At 50.0% G+C, this 18217-nt stretch overlaps 1 protein-coding gene across 3 annotated transcripts; it reads left to right on the forward strand.

Moving 5' to 3' along the window:
• Positions 1 to 7: 7 nt before the first annotated feature.
• UBE2D4 (ubiquitin conjugating enzyme E2 D4) lies at positions 8 to 16218 on the forward strand (the record flags this gene model as incomplete). 3 transcript variants are annotated; one of them, XM_080700853.1, is made up of 7 exons in its annotated part: positions 8 to 31; positions 3366 to 3429; positions 8480 to 8511; positions 8604 to 8681; positions 12169 to 12274; positions 14074 to 14167; positions 16123 to 16218. In XM_080700853.1, 7 exons carry the CDS (start codon positions 8 to 10, stop codon positions 16166 to 16168), a joined length of 444 nt encoding a protein of 147 aa, XP_080556979.1. In that variant the 3' UTR covers positions 16169 to 16218. The 3 variants fall into 3 exon arrangements, with proteins under 3 accessions (XP_080556979.1, XP_080556980.1, XP_080556978.1); XM_080700854.1 differs by lacking the exon at positions 8604 to 8681; XM_080700852.1 differs by lacking the exon at positions 8480 to 8511 and having other exon boundaries at positions 8572 to 8681.
• Positions 16219 to 18217: the final 1999 nt, after the last annotated feature.

The raw sequence follows: 18217 nt of genomic DNA on the forward strand, positions 1-18217 counted from the left end.
GGGGGAGATGGCGCTGAAGCGAATCCAGAAGGTAAGGGGCCCTTCCGCCCCACCCTTCGCCTAGGGAGAATGGCGCGTCGGGGCAGGGGTGGGACGCCGCGGCTGCGAGGAGACCCGAAACCCGGGCGCAGCGGGGCGCGCAGACACCTGTCCAGGAGGGAGGCGGAACCGCCGCCGCCGCAGCCTTAAAAGGGACGGGCGCGTGCGCGGGGCGGGGCCGGCCGGTGGGCGGGGCCACTGCTCGCCCCGCCCCCTGGGCCGAGGCGCTGGGATTGCGAGGGAGCAAAGCTGGTTCCCGGAGGACGGATTTTAGGGAGGAGGAGGAGGAGGAGGAACCCTGAAGTGGAGAAAAGGGAAAGTGCTTTCCCCAGGCTCTGGGCGGGGCGTGGGGCTACTGGAATAACGGGATTTTACCTAGGAGGAAGGACTTGAGTGCATTACACCAGAATTTGGAAAATGCACAGAGGAGAAAAAGTATTTCCAGTTCTGTCCCTTTACCATTTGTTAATAGTTTTTGTCTTTTCCTTATACATTAAGAACACACACACACACACACACACACACACACACACACACTATTTGCTCCCATGTTTGCACAGAGCATAAAATGTAAGCGTTTTTCCTTATTGTGGAATAGTATTCATAACCATAATTTTTGTTTTGTTTTGTTTTGTTTTGAGGTACTGGGGATGGGACCCAGGGGCATTCTACCTCTAAGCTACATCCCCAACCCTATTTTTTTTATTTCTTTTGAAACAGGGTCTCACTAAATTGCAAAGGGCCTCACTAAATAGCTGAAGCTATCCTTGAACCAAGATCCTCCTCCTGACTCAGCCTCCCAAATGCTGGAATTACAAGCATGTGCAACCTAGGGAGACCCCATTTCAAAACAAAACTAATAAAAGGACTGGGGATATAGCTCAGAGATAGAATGCCTCTGGATCCAATACCCCGTACCACAGTAGGATAAAATAAAATAGGGCTGGCGTGTCGATCAGAGGTAGAACCCCTGAGTTCAATTCCCAATGTTATAAAATATAATAATTAGCTGGGCATGGTGGCGCATACTTATAATCCCAGCGCTTGGGAAGCTGAGACAGGAGGATCACACAGGTTCAAAGCCAGCCTCAGCCACTGAGTGAGGCTCTCAGCAATTTAGTGAGACCTTGTTTCCAAATAAAGTATTAAATAGATCTGGGAGGGGTGTGTTCATTCTAGTCACCCCTCCATGCCAGTCTGGTATGGAGCTGTATTTCTATTTTCTGTATTTCTATCTTTCTAATAAACTTCTTTAAATCTTCAAAAAAAAATAGATCTGGGAGTATAGCCTGGAGGGTTCATCCCCAGTACCACACACACACACACACACACACACACACACACACATATGATCATGATTCAAGTGCAGTGAGGTCAGGGTGGGGGTGTGGCTAGAATGACAAAGCATGCCAGCCAGCGGTGCAGGAGGGTGTTTGTGGCTGAGACAGTGTTAGGGCAGGAACGAGGGTCGTCGGGCAGACGTGGGCCTTGAGCTTACCTGCAACAAGCTGCTCCATCACTGTACCTCCCGTCTCACTTTTGGCGTCTCTGTAGAACCCCAAGTTCTCTGGAATCAGAAACCTGGAGCTGAGAGGAGTGTTAGGAAATACTCTCACACTTGGGAACTGAAGTATGAGAGTCACTGCCCACAGCCTGGGCCTTGCAGCTCGCGCTGGACCAGGGCCATTTACAGGGATTCGGGCCGAGGCGGCACCCCAGGAGGGAGTCTGGTTGCCGTGACATTCCTCACCCCACTGTTGCGTCAGGTGCCAGGAATAGATTTTGGCTGGCATGCCCACACGCTCCACGTTTGGGGTCCTGGCACTGGCCAAACACGGGTGGTGGGAAAGCCTTTGGGACGGGATGGGACGGGGACAGAGCAGAGACTGAAATGCCACAGCCCTGGCCTTAACTGCGCACTTCCAATGGGCCAGTGTTTCCATATATTAGTCCATTAGCTGAGAGCTAGCACCCGGCCCCAACCCTTTCTCCAGGGGTTCTCTTTTTTTGTTGTTGTTTACAGTACTGGGGATGGAACCCAGGGACATTTTACCTCCGAGCTACACCCCTAGCCCTATTTTTTATTCTCTCTCTTTTCTTTTTTCTTTTTTTCTTTTCTTTTTTTTTTTTTTTTTTTTTTGCAGTACTGGGGATGGAACCTGGGGGCATTTGACCTCTGAGCTATACCCCTGCCGTATTTTTTATTCTTTATTTTGAAACAGGGTCTCATTAAGTTGCAGAGGGCCTAAGTTAGCTGAGGCTGTCTGTGAACCACGATCCTCCGGTCTCAGCCTACTGAATGCTGGGATTACAAGTGTGTGCCACCATGCCCAGCTTTTTATTCTTTAATTTGAAACAGGTTCTTCCTGAGTTGCAAATGGCCTCACTAAGTACCTGACACTGGCCGCGAACCCAGATCCTCCTGTCCCAGCCTCCCAAATGCTAGGATTATAAGCGTGTGCCACCACGCCCATCCCCAGCCTTATTTTTTATTCTTTGTTTTGAAACAGGGTCTCACTGAGTTGCAGAAGACCTCACTAAGTAGCTGAGGCTGTCCACAAACCGTGATCCTCCAGTCCCAGCATCCCGAGTGTTGGGATCAGAAGCGTGCCCACCACACCTGGCTCCCCAGCCCCTTTTATTTTGTGGTAGCGACTCACTAAGTTGCCCAGGCTGGCCTGGGACTTGCAATCCTCCTGCCTCAGCCTCCCAAACAGCTGGGCTTTCCAACATGCACCACCACACCTGGCTTCTTAGGGCTCTTTGTTTTTTTTCAGTACTGGGGATTGAACCCAGGGGCATTCTACCTCTAGACTATATTCCTGGCCCTATGTTTTTATCTTTATTTTGAAGTAGGGTCTCACTGAGTTGTGGAGGGCCTCACTCAGTAGCTGAGGCTGGCCAGGAACCTGCGATCCTCCTGTCTCAGCCTCCAAGTAGTGGGATGACAAGCGTGCACGGCCCCGCCCGGCTCTTGTGCCTCCTTTCATTCTAAATTCCTAGGAGAGGGTGTCCTGTACCTAAGCTGGTGGGGGCTAGACCTGCCGGTGACTTGTGTCTACACTGACTGACCCCTTGTCCTCCCCTTGTCCAGTTTGTGACCGCAGTTAGATAACATCACCTCTTTACACTGGGTCGTGGATTTATAGAATGGAAATGATACTCTCTACTTCTCTGGCATCTTCGCAGCTGAGAATAGACCTGGGCAGGCCTCGTCCCCACCCCTCCTGAGGCCCCCACCAGGAGAGCCCGCTGTGGCCAGGAGGACTGGGACGAGAAGAGACTTCCAGGCGTACGCCAGCCCAACCCACTGTCTTCTGTTCTAGGAACTGACCGATTTGCAGAGGGACCCTCCTGCCCAGTGCTCTGCAGGACCTGTGGGTGATGACTGTAAGTAGTTTCTAGGGCTCCAGATTGCAGGAGCCTTGCATTAAACCCTCCATATTTACTGGGTATGATGTCACATACCCGTAATCCCAGTACTTGGGAGACTTGAGACAGGAGGATCGTAGGTTCAAGACCAGCCTCAGCAACTTAGTGAAACAGCAACTGTTTCAAAGTGCAGTGTCAAACTGACTCACGCCAGGAGCTGAGCAGCAGTCGCTCTCCTCTGGTTTGCTCAGCAATGGCTGCTTCACTGGAGGTGGTGCCTTCACCTCAGCGAGACCACTGGGTCTCACCCAGAAGGGAACCTGTGCCGCCAGGGTCCCTCCTCCCTCCGTGAGTCACGAGAAAGCCAGCTTGTCGTCACATTGGCTTCTGGCGAGCCTCTGTGAGCCCACCTTGGGCAAACGCTGCTACACACCTGTGGAGGAGGACTGTGCCTGGGAGCAGAAGGGCCTGCTGGGGCCGAGGGGAGGGCAGGGCCTCTGCTTGTCTCCGCTCCGCAGTCCCCAAGGGCAGCTGCTGGGGAGATGGGCTGGAGGAAGCAGCAGCCTGGCAGCCCTCTGCTGCCCCTTGCAGCCAGCCGGCTGAGAGGCCCGCCTCTTCTTCCGGGAGGGCCCTCTGTGGTGAGCTGCGGCTGGGGAAGGTCCTGTGGAGGGAGCGCGGAGTTCTGTGGACTCAAGACGTGTGTGTTCACCGCCATTGTCAGTAGTCAGAAGGTGGCCACGAGCAGGTGTCCACCTGCAGCAGGCGGGGTTCACAGAACATGGTCTTGACACACATCCCAACATGGGTGAGCTTGCAAACATGCGAAGCGAAACAAGCCAGAAAGAAAATGGCACTTCTCAGAGAGTACTGCTTGCACTAATATCTAGACAAGGCAGATTCTCAGGCAGAAAGTAGATGAGGGGTTACCAGAGGCTGAGGGGATGAGGGTCTGTGGAGCGATTGTTTCCCAACCACACAATTTCTGTTTGGGGTGATGGGAAAGCTTTAGAAGTGCCCAGGTTTGGTCCCTAGTAGCACAGAATATTAAAAATGGAAAAGGATAGGAGTGATGGTTGTCCAGCATTGCGAATTTATAGGTTGCCACTAGGTTGTACACTTAAAATTGTATAAGTGGAGAGCCAGACATGATGGCACAGGCCTGTAATCCAGTACTTGGGAGGCTGAGACAGGAGGATCGTAGATTCAAGGACAGCCGCAGTAAGTTGTTAGACTCTCAGAAACCTAGTGAGACCCTGTTTCAGAACAAATTAGAAAATAAGTGGGGTGTAGTGGCACATGCTTGTAATCCCAGTACTTAGGAGGCTGAGATGGGAGGATCACAGTTCACGGCCAGCCTCAGCTACTTAGTGATGCCCTCCGTAACTTAGTGAGACCTTGTTTCAAAATAAAGAATAAAAAATAGGGCTGGGGGTATACTTGGAGGTTGAATGCCCCTGGGTTCAACCCCTAGTACAAAAAAAAAATTGAAAATAGAGCTGTGGGTATAGTTCAGAGGTAGAATGCCCCTGGATTCAATCCTCAGTACCACATACATACACAACATTTATATGTGTCATATTTTATGTTATTTTATGATTTTTATGCTACTGGGGATTGGACCTAGGGACCTTTTACCTCAAAGCTATGTCCCGAGCCCTATTTTATATTTTATTTGGAAACAGGGTTTCACTAAGTTGTTGAGAGCCTCACTAAGTTGCTGAGGCTGGCCATGAACCTGCATTCCTCTTATATCAGCCTGCCAAGTGCTGGAATTACAAGAGAGTGCCACCATGCCTAGCTATGTTTGTTTGTTTATTTATTTATTTATTTATTTTTGGTATTGGTGATGGAACTCAGAGGCATTCTATCTCCAAGTTACACTCCAGCCCTATCTTTTATTATTTATTTTGAAATGGGGTCTCACTAAGTTACAGAGGATCTCACTAAGTAGCTGAGGCTGTCTGCAAACCTGCGATCCTCCTGTCTCAGCCTCCCAAGCACTGGGATTACAAGCGCACACCATCATGCCTAGGTCATGATCATTTAATAAAGGAAAACTCTGAGGCATGGGGTCTCATGTGTGCCTGCATGCTCTGGGAGGAGCTACTGAAGGTGGAGGCTGAAGGCTTTCTGTAGGGGTGTAAGTCACATTTTTGAAGCCAAGCGGGAGTGGCTCAATTGTGTGTGAGCACGAGACCTGGGCAGCAGCTCCGGGGCCTCCCGGCACCTGCTCTTCCCTGGCTCCCGTCAGCTCTGCCAGCCAGTGTTGCCCTTGCATACACCCCAGCTCTCCAGAGTGTACCCCCCACACCCCGTCACTGAAGATGGTATGATAAATCAGGGTCACGGGAAGGCTGAGCCGGTTGGAATTCAGCACTGGCGGTCTAGAGACAGCTGCTTTTCTTTCTTTCTTTCTTTCTTTCTTTCTTTCTTTCTTTCTTTCTTTCTTTCTTTCTTTCTTTCTTTGTTTTTGGGATTATGATTCAACCCAGGGGCATTCTACCTCCAAGCTACACTCCCATCCCTTTTTATTTTTTTTATTTTGATACAGGTCTCACTGTTGCTGAAGTTGGCCTTAAACCTGGAGGCCTCCTACCTCAGCCTCCCAAGTACAGAATGTCTTTCCCCTAGAATGTCTGGCCTCCATCCTCAGCCTCTGGGAGGGGATCTCTTAAGATGTCACTTCTAAAAGGAGTGTCTTGGGCCGGGCGTGGTGGCACACGTTTGTAATCCCAGCATTCGGGAGGCTGAGACTGGAGGATCGCGGTTCGCAGGCAGCCTCAGCTACTTAGTGAGGCCCTCTGCAACTCAGTGAGACCCGGTTTCAAAATAAAGAATAAAAAATTGGGCAGGGGTTGTAGCTTAGAGGTCAAATGCCTCTGGGTTCCAGCCCCAGACCCGTAAATAATAATAATAATAATAATAATTATTATTATTATTATTAATAATATAAAAATAAGTAAAAGGAGTGTCTTGTTTACCAGGAGACTTGACCCACACTAACAATGTGTTTTAGGATGAGGACTGGCCATGCCAGGTAGACCCATCGTGTGGTTAAAGTGGGGGCTTTGGCCCATGCTTGGAGGGGCTGGAGGCTGGAGACTGAGCTCATCTCTATGGCATTCATTTAATCAATCACATGTTCATTTATTTTATTTTATATTTATTTTTTGTGGTACTAGGGATGAACCTCAGGGGCCTTCTACCTCTGGGCTACACTCCTCGACCTATTTTATGTTTTTTATATGGAAACAGGGTCTCACTAAGTAGCTAAGGCTGGCTTCAAACCTGCGCAATCTTCCTGTCTCAACCTCCCAAGAGCGGAGATTACAAGTGTGCGTCACCACACCCAGCTTAGAGTCCCAAATTAAACTCCGGGCATGGTGGTGTACACCTGGAATCCCAGTACTTGGGAAATGGGAGGACCGCAGGTTTGAGGACAGCCTCAGTAAGTAGGGAGACTCACCAATCTAACGAGACCCTGTTTCAAAATAAAAATAAAAATGAATAGCTGGGTATGGTGGCACACACTTGTAATCCCAGCATTTGTGAGGCTGACAGCCTCAGCTACTTAGTGAGGCCCTTTGCAACTCAGTAAGACCCTGTTTCAAAATAAAGAATAAAAAATAGGGCTGGGAGTGTAGCTCAGAGGTAGAATGCCCCTCGGTTCAATCAAAAATTGAACCAAAAACAAACAAAAACTCTGAGAACTGTAGCTTAGGTGGGCATCGCTGATTGGCATTATCTGTGTATGTGGTGTGTGTGTGTGTGCGCGCGCGCGCACGCGATGGTGCTAGGGCCCTCTGAGCTATCCCCCCCAGCCCCGTTTTTTTTTTTTTTTTTTTTTTTTGCAGTACTGGGGATTAAACCCAGGGGCATTCTGCCTCCGAGCTATGCCCAGCCCTATTTTTTATTCTTTATTTTGAAATAGGGTCTCATTGAGTTGCAAAGGGCCTCACTAAGTATTCTCCTGGCTCCATTTTTTTATGCTTTATTTTGGAACCGGGTCTCACTAAGTTGCAGAGGCTGGCTGTGAATCCGGATCCTCCTGTCTCAGCCTCCCAAGCACTGGGATTACAAGCGTGCCCACCACACCCACTATCTCACATCAGTGCCGAGAGAGTAACACACCCTGCCTCATGAGCTGAGAACAGCAGAAGCCCTCATGCAGACCCTTCCTGATGTCAGTCTGCTTAACTCCCCTGTGATAAACTGCAACCAGGAGCAGAGCTCTCAGTGCTCGGGAGCGCTGGTGAAATAAACCTGAGAATGGCTTTGGAAATCCCAAAGGTGCAGTTGGTGTCAGAGGTGAGGCAGTGTAGCTGGGTGTGGTGGGCCTGAGGTCCCAGTGCTCGAGAGGCTGAGATCAGGAGCAGACTCAGCAATGTACTGAGGCTCTCAGCAACCTAGCGAGACCCTGTTTTGAAAAAAAAAATATGGTGGGGGATGGGCTCATAGCTCAGAGATAGTTGCCCCTGGGCTCAACCTCTAGTATCATAAAAAAAAAAAAATTCCAGGCACGCCGGGTGTGGTGGCGCACGCTTGTGATCCTCACCCTTGGGAAGCTGAGACAGGAGGGTCGCACAGGTTTGAAGCCAGCCTCAGCTACTTAGCGAGGCTCTCAGCAACTTAGTGAGACCCTATTTCCAAATAAAATATAAAATAGGTCTGGGAGTATAGCCTGGAGGTAGAAAGCCTCTGGGTTCTACCCCCAGTACCACCAAAAAATAAATAAATCAATCAATCCAGGCATGGTGGCTCATGCTTGTAATCCCAGTACTTGGGAGGCTGAGACAGACAGGAAGATCCAGATCCATAACCAGCCTCAGCTCCTTAGTGAGGCCCTCTGCAACTTAGTGAGACTGTGTTTCAAAATAAAGAATTAAAAAATTGGGCTGGGGGTGTAGGTCAGAGGTAGAATGCCCCTGGGTTCAATCCCTAGTACCGCAAAAAAAAAAAAAAAAAAAAGAGGGATCTCGTAGAGACAGTGCTCTGAAGTCAGCGACACCTCCCCAGTGAAGCAGGCATGCATACTGGGGTCTCTTACCCGTCTCTCTCTGTCTTGCAGTGTTCCACTGGCAGGCCACTATCATGGGCCCGGTAAGTAGCCTCCTGAGACTCAGCTTCAGTTCTGCTTCTTGTACTTTATGTTAGCACCAGTACCGACTTCTTCCTGTGTCTCATCCTTCCAGAGTGACAGTCCTTACCAAGGAGGCGTCTTCTTCCTGACCATCCACTTCCCCACGGATTACCCTTTTAAGCCCCCAAAGGTGAGGCTCCCTCCAACCCCCTGATGTGTGGGCAGAGGACAACTTGTGATGAAGGGCCCTTTTCAAGTCACAGTAAAGAAAGCTGTGTGTGGGCTTCTCTGCAGGCCTGTCATTCCAACTCCATGGTTACAGCCCCCATGACTTTGAACTCAGGGCCTTCGGGATCAATCCCCACTTAAGAAAGGGGCAGTGTGCTAAACAGGCTTTTGGCTGCAGTTACAGTTTTAAGGATGTTCTTTTTAAGGATGTTCTTTTTTTTTTTTTTTTTTTTTTTTTTTTTGGTACTGGGGATGGAACCCAGGGGCATTCTACCTCTGAGCTATACCCCCGGCCCTATTTTTTATTCTTTATTTTGAAACAGGGTCTCACTGAGTTGCGGAGGGCCTTGCTAAGTATCTGAGGCTGGCTGCAAACCACGATCCTTCTGACTCAGCCTCCCGAATGCTGGGGTTACAAGCAGGTGCCACCATACGTGGTTTAGAATGTTCTTGTTCCAGGAAAGTCTGGTGTAAGAGGACTGTAGCGGATGCCAGATTCAGGCCCCCATACTAGAAAGTAAACAAACAGATGAGGAGGTAGTCCTGTATGTCTGTTGGGTATTTTTACTCTCTCCCTATTTGCCTAGGGACAGAGTAGAAGCAGCAGCTATTATTAAGAGACTGAGAAGTAAGCACTGTGAGTTACTTTTCTTTTTTTGTGGTACTAGGGAATGAATCCATGGCCTGCAGTCTGCACTCCCAAGCCGGTTTTCTCACTAAGTTGCTGAGCAGTGGCTTCAAGCCTGTGATCCTCCTGTCTCAGCCTCCCAAATCCTGGGATCCTGGGATCATCACAGGCATGTACCACCACACCCAGCTGAGTTGAAATTAACTAGAAAAGATGTGAACTGAGAGGTGAGAGTGATACTCAGGGAAAGAGTATTTCCCATCTTTTAAAATCTTCCACACAGCCAGGCGTGGTGGCGCACGCTTGTAATCCCAGCACTCGGGAGGCTGAGACAGGAGGATCTGGATTCGTGGACAGTCTCAGCTACTTAGTGAGGCCCTTTGCAACTCAGTGAGACCCTGTTTCGAAACAAAGAATTAAAAATAGAGCTGGAGGTGCCACTCGGAGGTAGAATGCCCCTGGGTTCCATCTCCGGTACTGCAAATTAAATAAATAAATAAATAAATAATAAATAAATAAATAAAATCTTCCACAGTTGGGCATGGTGGTGCACGCTGGTAATCCCGGTACTTGGGAGGCTAAAATAGGAGGATTGCAAGATTCAAGAATTGCCTCAGCAGCTACTGAGAGTCTCATCACCCTAGTGAGACCTTGTTTCAAAATAAAAATTAAAAAATGTGGATTGGAGGCAGAATGCCCCTAGGTTCAATCCCCAGTGCTAGCAAAAAAAAAAAAAAAAAAAAAAAAAAAAAAAAAAAAAAAATCTTCCACAGGAAGAAAGATGTGGTGTAATCCAGTTAATTGGGAGGCTGAGAGGATTTCAGGTTCACTGAGGGCCTCAGCAACTTAGCAAGGCCTTCTACAACTTAGTAAGACACTGTTTCCAAATAAAAAATAAAGTAGGGCTGAGTTGTAGCTCAGAGGAAGAATGCCCCTGGGTTCAGTCCTCAATTTTAAAAAAAATTCTCCCACAGGGGACCTACATAAACCTGATATGTTTTGGCTAAAATTTTCTAGGTGGGCATAGTGGAGCACATAGATAATCCCAGTACTTGGGAGCAAGACAGGAGAATCGTTCAAGACCAGCCTCAACATTTTTTTTGGTAGTACTGTGGATTGAACCCAGGACATTCTACATCCAAACTACACCTGCAGCCCTATTTTTTATTCTGTTTTTATTTATTTATTTATTTATTTTGTGTGTGTGTGTGTGCGCGCGTGCGTGCGTGTGCGTGTTACTGGGGATTGAACCTAGGGACATCTTACCTCAGAACTGCAACTCCAGACCTATTATTATTACTATTATTATTTTGGCAGTACTAGGATAGAACCCAGGAGCATTCTACCTCTGAGCTACACCCAACCCTATTTTTTATTCCTTATTTTGAAACAGGGTCTCACTGAGTTGCAAAAGGGCCTCACTAAGTAGCTGAGGCTGTCCGCGAACCCGGATCCTCCTGTCTCAGCCTCCCAAATGTTGGTATTACAAATGTGCACCACCATGTCCAGCTCTGTTTGATCTTTTTAAACCAAAGCTATACATCATTTCTTTCTTTTTGGTACTGGGGATTGAATCCAGGGGTGTTCTGCCTCCAGTCCACACCCCCCAGCCCTATTTTATTTTTTACTCTGAGACAGGACCTTACTAAATTGCTGGGGCTCTCTCTAAATTATTAAGGCTGAGCTTGGTGTGGTAGAGCACACTTAGAATCCCAGTACTTGGGAGGCTGAGACAGGAGGATCTCGTAGATTCGAAGCCAGCCTCAGCTACTTAGTGAGGCTCTCGGCAACTTAATGAAACCCTGTTTCCAAATAAAATATAAAATAGGTCTGGGAGCATGGCCTGGAGGTAGAAAGCTCCTGGATTCCTTCCCTAGTACCACAATAAAATAAAATAAAATAAAATAAAATAAAATAAAATAAAATAAAAAGAAAGAAGGAAAGAAAGAAAGAAAAAGAAAAAGAGAGAGAGAAAGAGAGAAAAAATAGGGCTGGGATATAACTCGGAAATAGAATGCCCCTGGGTTCAATCCCCAGTACCTAAAATAAAATAAAATGAGAACAATCCTATATATGTAACCCTACTTTCCCCAGTGATCTTTTGGGAAACATCTGGGTGTTTTCGTTATCCGTTGCTAAAGCAGTGCGTCTGCATATTTGAAAGGTGCAAGGGCATTTTGAAGGCTAAATTCTGAGAAGGGGGATCTTAGACCAGGTGAAATAAAAGTGGCGGAGGAGGGCTGGGTGTGGCTCAGTGATAGAGCTTGTGTAGCGTGCAGGAAGCCCTGGGTTCAATCCCCAGACCCACAAACAAAGCAAGGGAGAGAGTTGGCAGCCTGGGCTTCTCAGTGCCGTGTCATGCGTCAGCAGCACACCTGTGCCCGTTTCTAGCCAGAACCACTGGTGGCTGAAATTGCAAGTTTTGCCCAAGCCAGCTAGACCAAAATAAGTAGTGAAGCAAAGGGTGAGAAGAAGATTTGGTCGGCTGTTTCCTGTGTAGCTTCCTTTCCTTCTATCCATAATTGGAATCCCTATTTTTTCACAGTCCTCTGGGTTTCGGAGCTCTTCCTGCCTCCCTCCCTGCTACTCCTTATAGTGCACTACTTTGGGGAAGATGGTGTCGATCCCCCCTCTTGTGTTCAGAATGGGAATCCAGCAGGAAATGGGTCAGGAGACTTCTCCTGGGGGGGCACCTACCTCCCCCAGGACTGTGTAGGGCCGGGTACAGGGCACATCCCGGTAGTCCCTACTTTGGTTTGCCTTAGTTTATTTTCCAGGCATCTTTGTGGCTTGTCTGACTTGAGATTTCTGACTTCTGCAGGTCGCTTTCACGACCAAAATCTATCACCCCAATATCAACAGCAATGGCAGCATCTGCCTGGACATCCTGCGGTCCCAGTGGTCTCCGGCACTGACCGTGTCCAAAGGTAGGGAAGGATCACATGTTTCCCAGTCCTGCTCACGTGTGTTTAACTGGGTTGAATCCCCAGTAGTACAAAAAAAAAAAAAAAGTTGAGGCTGGTCTTGAACCTGCGATTCTCCTGTCTTGCTCCCAAGTACTGGGATTATATGTGTGCACCACTATGGCCTTCATGCCTGCCAGGGATTATGAAAAAAATCACCAAAATAGGCAGAGAGCGGATCCTGAGGCCGCCCCTGAGGGTGCAGTTGCCTGGGCAGCGACAGGATAGGCTTTGAAGGTGGAGAAGGCCCACAGCAGTGGGCACAGTGAATCCGGAGGACAGAGCACCACTCCGTCGTATGCTGCACACCCTGCTGGGCAGCGCGGGCTCCACTGGGCTGGCATGGCCAGGAGGAGGCCCAGCATCCTGCTGAGAGAGCTCCCCTCTGAGCTGAACCTCAAGGGATAGATAGATAGCCTTATCCGCTATCCAAGCCCCAGGAGAGATGCAGAAGGGGCAGCCCTGGCTTTCTGCTCGCCTCCAGGTCTGCCTGAGGCTGAGCCGTCAGACCCAGGGCTGCTGTGGCCTTAGGCTGGAGGTCAGGCCGAGGAGAGAGTGGCAGGGAAGGAAGGGCAGGCCTGAGTGGCTTGGGAGAGCCCACAGCCCTTGGTGCAGCCTCTCCACTCAGCAGCTGGGCAGTGAGAAAGCGTGCCTGCGTGCTGCTAGCTCAGCTGTGGGGAGCTGGCTGGCCTCGGAGGGGCTCACAGAAGGCAGCTTGCTTAGTCTGCTGGGCCCAGGCAAATCAGGAGCACAGTCTTCCTAGCTGCTTCTGCAGATCACCAATCCCTGGCGGGCGATTCCCTTGTTCAAGGCCTCTGAGCACCGTAGGGTGCACATCCCAGACAGAGCAAGGGAACATGGTGCATGTGGGCTTTGCAGGCACTGACCTGGCTCAGAGGTTTGGTGGTTGTTTTGGGTTGTTTTTGTTTTGTGTTGCCACTGGGGGTTGAATCCAGAGGCATTCTACCTCTGCACTACACCCCCAGCCCTATTTTATTTTTTATTTTGAAACAGTTCTCACTAAGTTGAAGAGGGCCTCACAAGGTGGCAGAGGCTGGCCATGAACTGTGATCCTCCTATCTCAGCCTCCCAATTACTGGGATTACAGACACTGCGCCCAACTCTGGTTCAGTTTTTACCCCATTCTTGCGTGTTCCAAGCTTGTGTCCTTGAAAGTTACTTGAATGTTCTGAACTCCTATTTTCTTTTTCCTTTTTCGGTACTGGGGTTCCTGGAAACCCTTCTACCTCCGGGCTACACTCCCAGACCTATTTTATATTTTTATTTGGAAACAGGGTCTCTTAAGCCAGGGAGGATGGCTTTGAACCAGCACGATCCCCCTGTCTCTGCCTCCCAAGTGCGGGGATTACAAGTGTGCGCCACCACGTCCAGCTGAACTCCTGTTTTCTTGCCAGTAAATAAGTTTCCTGGGACCAAACACCAGAGATGCATGGTGTGGGCACACACCTTGGGACTGGGCGATGTCAGAGGCCCTGAGCACAGGGACCTCAGTGAGGGCCAAGGCCAGGCAGGGGAGGGAGGGGAGTATCCCCGAGCACCATGAAAGTCCAGGGAGACCTCCCTCCAGCTGCAGTATACGCAAAGCCAGTACTTTTATGGTGTGAGCAGAATCATTAGATTGGAGTGTTGGGGGAAAGAACCATTTGGTCAGCAGAAAGTGCTGGTTCAAGAAGGTTCACTAGACCCAAGGGTGGCCCGCAGCCTCGTGGCTGCAGCTAACTGACCCTTTCTCTTCTTCCTAGTTCTCTTGTCCATCTGCTCCCTGCTCTGCGACCCCAACCCTGATGACCCTCTGGTGCCAGAAATAGCCCACACCTACAAGGCTGACAGAGAGAAGTACGCGTCCTCTTGGGGCTGCCTTTGTGCAGTGGCCGCCCGGGTTCCCGTGGATGTCTTCCTGCCCGAGTCGAGGCCGTGCGTGGCTCGGCCTCCTGGCGCTCACTAGCACGTCCTTTGACTCTGAGGAGGGAAGGGGGATAAAAGTCATCCACCCTCCTGGCTACTGAGCCCTGAAATATGGCTGCCAAGCCCCGTCCTGAGGCCAGCCAAGCAAGTAGTCAGCCACAAGTGGACTCAGAAGAATATTACAGGAGAATTCTGGACTAGACTCTAAATTTATGGCATAACATGAGGGTTTATCTGCCTGGACACACCCAGAGTGAGGCTGTAGTCGGGCAAGGTGGGCTCCTGTGGCTGGTGGCTGGTGAGGTCAGAAGTCAGCTGTGTGTGGCTGCCTTGCCAGCAGACCCTGCCCACCAGCCCTCTGTTTAAATATTCATTCATGCCAGGCTTGGTGGTGCACGCTTGTAATCCCCGCGCTTGGGAGGCGGGGACAGGAGGATAGCGCAGGTTCAAAGCCAGCCGCACTGGCTTAAGAGACCCTGTCTCTAAATTTTAAAAATGTTTAAAAATAGGTCTGGGAGTGTAGCCCCAAGGTAGAAGGGTTTCCAGGAACCCTAGTACCACCAATATATAAATATATATATATGTATATATTTTTTTTCATTCATTCCAGATCTGGTACTGTAGCATCCTGCCTCACTGGCCAGGCCTGGCCCGGCCTCACACACTGAGCCAGAGCCCTCTGGCTAGTGCGCGGTCACTGGTAGCGCCAGTACAAGTTATTCTCCCAGCATTGACCGCACATGTGAAGGGGCCAGATATGGCCGAGCCAGGAGCACTGGCCCTGTGAGTGGTGCTGGGCAGAGTACTGCTGGCTCTTCTTTTTTTTCCCTCTATACTGGAGATTTAACCCAGGGGCATTCTACTTCCAAGATACACCTCTAGCCCTTTTGATTTGTGTGTGGGGGGGTACTGGGGATGGAACCCAGGGGCATTCTACCTCCATGATACATGCTACACATCAGCCCTATTTTTTATTCTTTGTTTTGAAACAGGGTCTCACTGAGTTGCAGAGGGCCTCAGTGAATAGCTGAGGCTGTCCATGAACCACGATCTCCCGTCTCAGCCTCCTGAATGCTGGGATTACAAGCGTGAGCCACCATACCCGGTTTAAATTGTTTTTATTTGCCATTTATTATGAGCCCACTGATGTAGCTCTGTGGCAGAGTGCCTAGCATTTGTAAGGTACTGGGTTCTATCCTCAGCATGGGGGAATAATTGTGATCTATTTTAGACATAAGTTTTTTTTTTCCCAGGTCTGGGGATGGAACCCAGGGGCATTCAACCTCTGAGCTATCCCCCCTGCCCTGTTTTTTATTCTCTATTTTGAAACAGGGTCTCACTAAGTTGCAGAGGGCCTCACTGAGTAGCTGAGGCTGTCCGTGAACCGGGATCCTCTGGTCTCAGCCTCCTGGATGCTGGGTTACAAGCGTGCGCCACCACGCCCAGCTAGACATCAGTGTTTTTTTCAGTGTTCTCTGACTATACATCTCTCTCTAGTTTACAGCCTTTTGGTATCAAGTCTCCTTAGAGTCATGAGGATAAATGCACACACTGGCTAACCCTCCCTGGTGCAGGCCTGCCCCACGCTGTGCATGTGGGCTTGTCCAGTCCTCCCACAGCCACGCGAGGCAGTGTCCCCACGGGATCAGCCACAGAGGCCAGGGCACAGGAGGCGGCAGCTCAGGGTTTTGCTGAGCCACTTGCCAGCGGCCAGGTTCTGGAGTTTGAGTCCTGCACAGCTGGAGCGCCAAGGGCAGTCCTGCCACCACTCAGCCCTCAGCATGGGCGTCGGGAGCAGCAGCGCCCATGGCACTCACGCTCTGCCCCACACGCGAGGGCCTGACCTTTTCCAGCGGAGCGTCACTCCCTCTGCTTTTTTCCTCCAGGTACAACAGACTAGCAAGAGAGTGGACACAGAAATATGCAATGTAAGTGCCTCGGAGGTTCCGCGGGAGACTGTCTGAGAGACGCTGCCCAGGCAGAGGGGTCTTCCCGCGAAGCTCCGAGCCAGCGGCGCAGATGCTCTTCTCGCACACACTGGGCTCCGGCTGCAGCACGTGGTGCCACTCTCGCCGTGTGGCTTGACCGTGCCGCACCTTTGATGCCAAGTCAGCCTATGGCTGGGATCTGCAGCCTTCCTGGTACGCTGGAATGGGTCTGTCCGCCCCACCCCGTCTGCTGTCTCAGGCAGGCCGGCCCTGCACGCCTCCCCGCCGGCCTCAAATGGTGCTGCTGCCCACGTGCTCCGCGGGGCCCAGCACGTGGCCCTCGCCGTGCACTTTGCCTTTAGAACCGAGTGCTGTCCTGGGTGCCCAGGGCAGAGCGGACTTCCTCGCACCTGCCTGCCACAGAGCCACATCCCAAGGAGTCTGAGTGCACCCCGGAGGCGCCGGGAGTCGGGACAGTGCCGCCAGCAAGTGGACGCCTGGTCCTGCACCGCTGGCTGTCTTCTGCCGTCTTCCTCTGCGGTGCCACAGGCTGCGTTTCTCTCCGCACACCAAGAAGCAGCAAGTAGGAAATGTCAGGGTCTGAAGCACATAACACCCCGTGAGAGATGACTGTCTTTCGTAGAAGCCAGAGCAAAATTATGAAACCTAGTGAGATTTGGGTTATGCTTTTCTGTGTGATGAGGTCCCCGCCCCCACCGCCTACCACTAGGAGCCTACTCCAAGTCCAACCGTAGCCATTTGCACACTAGAACACAGGGAGGGATAGAGACTATTAAATGTAAATAAAAATGCAATTCCCTCATAACTGTAATTGACAGTTGACATTTAAGTCTCCATTTGTCTTTCAGCCAGAACAGAAGCTACGGAAACTAACAGGTTCTTCAGACCTTAATTAGAACAGCTGGTTGGGTGCCCAGCTTCCTCACTTGGCTTCCTGATGGAGCACAATCAAGATTTTCCCTTAGAGCTGAAGAGCTTTAAGATTAGTTTAACCAGGAAAAAGGCACAAAAGGGTTTTGGTTTTTGTTTGTTTTGCAGTACTGGGTGGGGCTAGAATCCAGAGGCATTCTACCTCTGAGCTACATCCCTAGCCCTATTTTTTTTTTTTTTTTGGTGTGTGTGTGTGTGTGTGTGTGTGTGTGTGTGGTACTGGGGGTGGAACCCAGAGGCTTCCTACCTCTGGGCTATACTCCCGGACTTATTTTATATTTTATTTGGAAACGGTCTCACTAAGTTGCTGAGAGCCTCACTAAGTAGCTGAGGCTGGCTTCGAACTGGTATGATCCTTCTGCCTCAGTCTCCCAAGGGCTGGGATTATAAGTGTGCGCCACCTTGCCTATTTTTTATTCTTTATTTTGAAACACAGTCTCACTGAGTTGCAAAGGGCCTCACGAAGTATCTGAGGCTGTTCGAAAGCCTCAATCCTCCTGTCTCAGCCTTCTACATGCTGGGATTACAAGTATGTGTCACCATGCCCATCAGAAGAAGAGGAAATCTTGTGTGTGTGTGTGTGTGTGTGTGTGTGTGTGTGTGTGTGATACTGGGGATAGAACCCAGGGGCTTTATAACTCCAGGCTACACTCCCAGACTTATTATATATTTTATTTGGAAACAGGATCTCACTAAGTTGCTGAGAGCCTCACTCAGTAGCTGAGGCTGACTTCGAACCTGTGAGATCCTCCTGTTTCAGCCTCCCAAGCGCGGGGATTACAAGCGTGCGCCACCACACCTGGCTTGAAGAGGAAATCTTAATAGATGGGGGGAGGATGCCTTTGCCGAAGTGTTCTTTGGTAAGGCTGTTAGTGCAGACTCTGCTAAGAGCAGTGTCATGGGGTACGGTGAAATTGTGTGTTTCATCACAAAACACATTGTGCAAATAATTACTCAGGTAGTTGGGGAAAGGGGGACTGCTTCACATGTTAGAGGCAGATCAGAGGGGAAAATCCAGATGCAAATTGGTGTTAGGACTGTAAGTATCCATATTTTGGTCTTTCCAGCATAAAAGCTCAGAAGCACGCTGTGGCACACACTT

This window comes from Muscardinus avellanarius (assembly GCF_963383645.1).
Source record: "Muscardinus avellanarius genome assembly, chromosome: 9".
NCBI lineage: Eukaryota > Metazoa > Chordata > Mammalia > Rodentia > Gliridae > Muscardinus > Muscardinus avellanarius.